We start from the raw sequence: 7,212 nt of genomic DNA, 5'->3' as shown, positions 1-7,212 counted from the left end.
ATTCAAATTCTATCCATCTAGTATGTTAGGCTTAGTCTGAGTTTTGGTTATTTGCTAAATAATCTGCTTTGATCTGTTTGTTATCACTTATAATCACTTAATCTATCTTTCTACAGTTAATAAACTTGTTTGATGCTTTATCTTAACCAGCGTATTTTGAGTGAAGTGTCTGGGGAAAATCTCAGCTTGTTGTGCACATCTGTCCCATATCGAGGGGAAGGGGAACTACATTAATGAGCTTGTATTATAGAGATCTCTGTGCACTATAAGATGGTATCATTCTGGATTTATACTACAGCAAGTGTGCAAGGTTGGGGAGTGGGAAATTGGCTCTTGTCTTCTATCTGTCCTTGAGTGGCTTAGGTAACGCACTCAGGTAGCTTAGTTGGCTGCATGGCGCCACCTGCTGTTGTGTTGGGTGATAACAGGCCCTGGAGAGGCTGGCGAAATCTCCAGCAAAGCAGTGTGAGAAGGGCCAGCCCAGCGTGAGGGTTAGAGGACACAGCAGTTCCCAGAAGCTCCACAAACTGCCTCCTGGGGGTGACAACCCATCACGCCCTACACTACACAAGTCTCAGCAGGTTTGTCACATGCTGTCCCCTCCCTTTCTCCACCCGAGATATTTCCTGCTTCCCACCACCTCTAGCAATTCCCACCCTCTTATGCATTTACTGCTCCTCAACCTCCAAGCAGAGCCCGCCACCCTGATAATCTCTTACCTGAGCCAGCTCCATTGCAGCCATTTCCTTGCCCCTGGGAGGACGAGATGATCTGCAGCGAAACATGGATGTTATTCTCTGGCCTGCCGGGGTGAAAAGGGCAAGGTGTGAGAATTCAGACTAGGCTTTTGTCCATTCCACAAGCCGATTCCCCCCAGCTTTTCCCCTGCTAATGCACATTCTAGGTTCTAGCACACTGTGAAGCACAGAGTGACCTTATTCCAGTACAGGCCTAGCCCCCTCCCACCAGAGTGTAACCCTCTGACACATGGGGAAACCCTCCCAGTAACAGTCTCTCTCTTACACGTATCAAGTTTGCGGACAACACCAAGCTGGGTGGGGTTGTAAGTGCTTTGGAGGATTGGATTAAAATTCAAAATGATCTGGACAAACGGGAGAAATGATCTGAAGTAAATAGGATCAAATTCAGTAGAGACAAGTGCAAAGTACTCCACGTTGGAAGGAACAATCGGAGGCCAGAGAAGAGCAGAAACAAAGGAGTCACTTTGGGGGATTCTCCCTGTCATTGTCCCCAAGGCAGCTGTCTCAGGTTTACAAAGGTGTTTCATGTTCCAGCCTTTATACAGTCTCTCCTGGGAGTGCCCCTTTCATGGACTGGGCCTAGTTTTAGTTTTTGGTAGTTAACAAGCTTGGTTTATTGTTCATCTAACCAGTATGTGTGGATTGAAGTGTGTTGGAAACTCTGTTTGGGATAACAAGCTGGTGCATGTCATTTTCCGCTGATGAAATGACAGACTTCATATGAGCTTGGGTCGTTCAGTAGCGTGCTGGACAGTGCAAGATGCACATTTCTGGGGGAAAATTGGGCACTTGAGAATTTGCTGGTTTTCTCCTGAGGTGTAATTCATGAGTGGCTGTCTAGCAGCACTCAATACTGTGTAGCTGGGAGTGAGTTACATGCTGGAGACTGTGTGTTAATTGGCCAAGAGGGGCTGTTCTCGCGGGAAAACAGTGAAAAAGGCACCCCATGCTGGAGGACTGAGGTACAGCTATTTAACAGTCCAGATTGTACTCTGGGTAACATCACAGACACTCATTATGACAGAGCCTCTTACAACACAGAGAAAGTAAATCCATGTCCCAGAAATCGAAGACTCCAGACAGAGGGCAAGTGTCCCTGGCACTGCTTCTTGCTGACAGAGAGGTTCAGAGACAGTGCGAGAATCCTGGGGAAGCTGGGAACAGGAAGCATGGGCTGGCGGGGTTCGGTGGAGAAAGGGAACAGGAAGGGCAGGGATGTTACTGAATCCAGGATCTCAGCAGTACTAGATGACAGGATAGCACAAAGTGCAGCCCATTGGAAAACACAATCCCAACTATACATACAAAATGATGGGGTCTAAATTAGTTGTTTCCACTCAAGAGAGTGATCTTGGAGTCACTGTGGATAGTTCTCTGAAAACATCCACTCAATGTGCAGCAGCAGTGAAAAAAAGTGAACAATGTAGGAAATAATTAAGAAAGTGATAGATATGACAGAATATCTCATAGATCATATTTGTAAAAACAGCAAATAAATCCATGATACACCCACATCTTGAATACTGCATGCACATGTCACCCCGTCTCAAAAATAGATATATTGGAATTGGAAAAGGTTCAGAAAAGGGCAAGAAAAATGATTAGGGGTATGGGACAGTTATGCCAGACCTAACCCCCAGTTTCACTTGAGCAAACAGGAGATATTTGACACTGTGCAATACGGCTCCTGTGCTCTGTTCCCAAAGTGTTCTGCAGCAGAGGAGGGTCTCTGGTATTATGTGTGTCACTGGCCTATTGGGGTGATGCTGAAACAGGACAGGGTACAGATGGCATTGTGGGGGTGGCGTGAACCTTCACTCTTCATTTCCCCTTCCAAGAACAGAAGGGACAGGAACCCTTACCCAGCGAGGTCACAGTCTCATAGTTCTCCTGCATGACATCCCAGTAGAGGGCTCTCTGAGTGGGGTCCAGCAGAGCCCACTCTTCCCTGGTGAAATACATAGCCATCTCCTTGAAGGTCACTAGCCCCTGAAAGAGTAAGAGTCCAACACTAAGGACTTGCTGCCCCACTATTTGTGGCAGAGAAGAGTGAACCAAATGGAAGCTCTGGGTGGATCATAGTCAGGAGAGTCCCACCTCGACCTGGCTCAGAGTATCCAGCAAATGCCAGGGTGAGGGGATGAAGAGAGAGCCCCTTATCTCTCCCAGCATATCCATCACCCCCCTACTAGCCACTGACTGATACAGGAGATGGAGCCCCTAGCAGGGTCCAGGGAGAGCTCGCTGGTAGGATGCCCAACACCCTCCTCATTGTGAGGAGCGGGATATGAAGGGAGAGGCAGCTCCAATAAGCCTGACTCATGGGTGTCCCCTTTATATCTCACAGCAGCTGATGGTTAGTGAGGTCAGGCTCCAGCACTAGGAGTCTGGTCAGTTTGACTAGCTCCATGTAGGTGGGTTATTTTCTCTCTTCACAAATTAGGGCATTTCCACCTCCAAACTTCCTGGGTCTGTTCCTAGAATCTAGGCCACTTAGTAAATAACTCCCAGCAGGTCTGCCACACCCTGGCCTCCTCCTTTCCCCACGCTGTGAATTTCCTGCCCCGCTCCAACCTCCAAATCAGACTCTGCAAACCTTCCCACCTCTGGTGTATTTGCTCTCCCTTTCCTCCAGCAGGAACCCACCAGCAACCCCCCGATAATCTCTACCTGGACTGACTCCACTGCAGCCATTTCTCTTCCCTGTCCCACGCCAGGCTGGGATGAGCTGGAGCAAAACATTCTGCAGCCTGTCTGGGGGAGAAGGGCAGTTGTGGGCGTTTCAGAACCGGTTTTAGTTAATTTCACATCACAATTCCCCCAGGCCCTTTCCCTGCAGACAGACACCCTAGATTCTGTCATGCTGGGAAATGCTCAATCTGTTTATTACAATTTAGACCTGGCCCCTCCTGCCAGGCTAAGTCCACAGACACATTTTTAACCTCCCTTCTCTCTCCCCTCACCCCTTCTCTGAACACAAGGCTAGATAAGAGCAGAACCAAAGGAGTCACTGTGGGGGATTCCCTCAGACACTGACCCCACGGCAGCCACACCCCAACAGGGGGAATATGGAGTCAGGAACTGGCTTTTGCTCTGTCTGATCCTTGTTTTGTTCACTGGAAAGTGGTTCTGCCCCAGGATGCAGCAATACATGTGTCTGGGTGGACTAGAGAGCTGGAAATCTCTCCCCCACATTCATTTCTCCCACTGCCCCTTTCAGCCTCTCCTTCCCCTGTCCTCTCTCCCTGCCCCTCTGGCTGGGACAGTCCCATTCCTGGGGGCTTTGCTCTCCCATGGCTGGATTTCCTCCTGGCAACCGCTAATGGGAGGAGAAATGAGGTGTTGTTGTTTGTGCAGAGTCACTTTCTTGCCAGACCCTAGGACATTCCCTGAGGTCTTTCAGTTACCTGGAGACTCTGGCTCAGAATTTAGTAGTAACAGGGCCCAGGACTGCCCTAGGGGGCTAGGACCAGCTGCAGAAAGTCATCCCCTGGGCCGGGCAGAGAAGAAGCTTTAATTAAGGTCACTTCCCAGCACAGAGCCCCACTGGGGGAGCAGCAGCTGCCAAGCCTGGTCTCCCAGATCACAATGGAGGCTGCAGCATCTGACCCAGGAAGCTGAACCCCAATATCCTGAGCAGAGAGGGACGGAGTGTATGAGCAGCTTCCCTCCTTTAGCTCTCTGGGGAGAGCAGCTAATGGGACCCCTCCTCACAGGGCGAATGGCTGATCTCATTTGACCCACTGTCCATCTGGAATCACTCCTTGTCTTTCCATACAGTGACTCTGGATTAACAACGGTCTCAATGACACCGGATTTCAGAAAGAATGAGTTCAGAACGCTGTGGAAAAGACCATCGTGTGGCAGTGCTGACTCCCTTCCCACCTCCCTCACCCCCGCAGATCTAGGACAAGGACTGGGGGCAAAAATTTTCCAAACGGAACTGAAAGTTCCTGCAGTTTTCAAAAGAGGAGAAAAGTAAATTCTGTGAATTCACACTAACAGTGTTTGCTAAGTGGACAGAAAGTTAGCACAGTGACAGGGCACGTGACTGGGGAATGGACTTGGTGACCTGGTGACTAGGAGTCAGGACTCTGGTACAAGTTGACCAGAGAGAAGGATCATGGTTAGCAGCAGCCCCCAGACACCCCCTAGTACCCAGAGCCCAGACCCCCCAGCCAGGGGCCCCAGACACCCCCCAGCCAGGATCCCATCAGATATTCCCTGGGACGCAGCCCCCAGAGTCCCTGGCCAGGGACCCCAGATACCCCTCAAAGCCCCACCGGCCAGAGAACCCCCACCACACCATGATTGCCAGGTTGGGAATCCCAAAGGGTTCCCCCCACCAAGAGCCCCCAGCAGCCAGGCACCCCCTCAAGGGACCCCCCCCCCACTGGGAACTCAGTCCCTCACTGCCTGCCTAGGAACTTCCCCACCCTCCAGAACGATCTACCCTGACATTTGCCTGGGACCCCCTCCTCTGCCCAGTGTGACCCCCTGATGCTTTACAGTGCGACCCATCACTTTGCTTCCCTGGCATGCCCTCACCTAGTGCCAGGGATCCCCTCCCCCAGCTCTGTGCACTGGGCATGGCAACAAAACCAGGAACCAGCGGGGGAAGCACAGACAGAGCCCCTGGCACAGAACCAGGCTCCCTCTAACCCTCTGTCCCGCCTCCCCAAGAGACACCCACCCCCACTGTTCTGCAGCCACCAGGCCCCCAGCGATACCCACCTCCAGGACCCATAGCCTCAGGGATGGGCACATCAGAACCACCACCCCCGAAAACCCCAAACCTCCACAACCCACCAACCTGACTAGGGTACCCCCTGCCCAGCCACCCAGAGGCCTCCCCCTACCACAATGCCCCTTCAGCTGCAATCTCCCCACACAGACACCTTCCCTGCCACTGCAAGTGTTACCTCACAGAGTGTGAGAAGTGGCTAGAAAGTTAACACCACCTCCTGCTGGCCAGTCACACAGGCAGAGGGAGCCTGGGGAGTGCTTCTTTAACAGGAGAATGGAAGGCCTGGAGGGCAAGAAAGATCCACGGGCTGTCACTAGCAAATAATGGCCACCATGGATCCACCCCAGAGGCGGCTGCATCTTAGCACATTGGGAAACAACCCATCATATTCAATTAGAAATAAAACAACTATAGAGAAGTGGGGCAAATGGTTGGGGTATTTTATATCAATCTTTGAGACACGCAGAGAGAACCCTGTCACAAACGACATTTGATAACATGAGAGAAAACCACCAAGATCGGAGGGGATTTGATGTTGCTATTAAATAACTAGTGGAAAAGGGGGACTGTTGGACTGGATTTTATATGACTGTCCAATACATAAACAGAATGTGATGGTCCCCCCCGGCCACGGGGCAACCATTCACGTGAGCAGCTCAGAGCCCTTTGAGGAGCTGATTTAAAGGCAGGGGGGGAGCTGGAAGGCTCCCTGGACAATGGAAGGGGGCCGCAGGGGAATTGGGAAATGGGGTCTGGGCAGTCTCCATGGGGGATGTGCTCCTCCCTTCCCTTCCCTGCCCTGGCAGAGAACGGGAACCTCATCCCATCCCACTCCAGTGGGAGCCATGTTCTGGGGAATGACCCAGGGCAACAATTTCCCACCCAAACAAGGACAAATCGCTGCAGATGAAATGGGTGGGAAAATCCACCCCCCATCGGAGAGATTTTAAATTGACATTTGAGAAGTATGGAGAGAAAAGGGAAAATTAGAGGCAATTAGAGAGCTGATCTTTGGGGGGGGGGGAGGAGAATCTCCCTGGATTTTATAGCCACGTGTGATAATGAGAGAGAAAAGGGGAAAGCTTGAGAGAATGTGTGTGTGGGAGGAAGTGGCAAAAACAGGGACAGGATCCAGTTAACTCACCTCCCTCCCACCCCGGGAATGTCCTGGCTGCACAGAGACAGATCTACACCCCCACCCCAGTGACCTCCCCCCCTGCAACTCCGGCTTCTCCTCCCCCCTCGACACCTCCGCCCTCACACCAAAGGGGGGGGGTCTGCCAGCGCCTCACCCTGAGCTCAACTCCTGCTCCTCCCCCCAGCCCGGATTGTGCCCTTTAGCCCCCCACGAACCCTGCCTCCAGCTGCCTGACCCCCCCCCCGCCCATCAATTTCCTGCTCTGCGCCCGCCCCTCCCACGCTCCCTGTCACTTCCCCGCCCCGCTCCAGCCCCGCCCCCAGCGACCGGCGGAACGTTACGGCTGGTCCGGGCAGGGGGAAGGGCAGCGGCTTCCGCGGCTGTTACTGGGCATGCGCAGTGCCCGGGAGTAGCACATTGCTATGGGGAGGGATTTAATACACCGCCCCCCCCGCCTGTCCCGGGGTTCGCCCCCCCCACACGATGGCCGGGCCCCGGCCCCCGCATCCCAGCAGGGCGGGCGGATCCTCCTGCAGCTCCAGCGCTGCTGGCAGGACGTGGAGAAC

At 52.7% G+C, this 7,212-nt stretch overlaps 1 protein-coding gene across 1 annotated transcript; it reads right to left on the bottom strand.

Moving 5' to 3' along the window:
* Positions 1–700: 700 nt before the first annotated feature.
* On the bottom strand, positions 701–3,497 carry LOC127042526 (zinc finger protein 558-like; the record flags this gene model as incomplete). The annotated part of the gene is made up of 3 exons (XM_050935909.1): positions 3,432–3,497; positions 2,624–2,750; positions 701–802 (listed from the first exon to the last, which is right to left on the bottom strand). Coding segments are annotated over exons 1-3 (253 nt in total), but the record flags the coding sequence as incomplete, so codon positions are not given.
* Between the last annotated feature and the right edge of the window lie 3,715 nt (positions 3,498–7,212).

The sequence above is a fragment of the Gopherus flavomarginatus genome, unplaced genomic scaffold (assembly GCF_025201925.1).
Source record: "Gopherus flavomarginatus isolate rGopFla2 unplaced genomic scaffold, rGopFla2.mat.asm mat_scaffold_49_arrow_ctg1, whole genome shotgun sequence".
NCBI lineage: Eukaryota > Metazoa > Chordata > Testudines > Testudinidae > Gopherus > Gopherus flavomarginatus.
The sequence above is the reverse complement of the archived record's forward strand: the minus strand, read 5'-3'. Positions and strand labels throughout refer to the sequence as shown.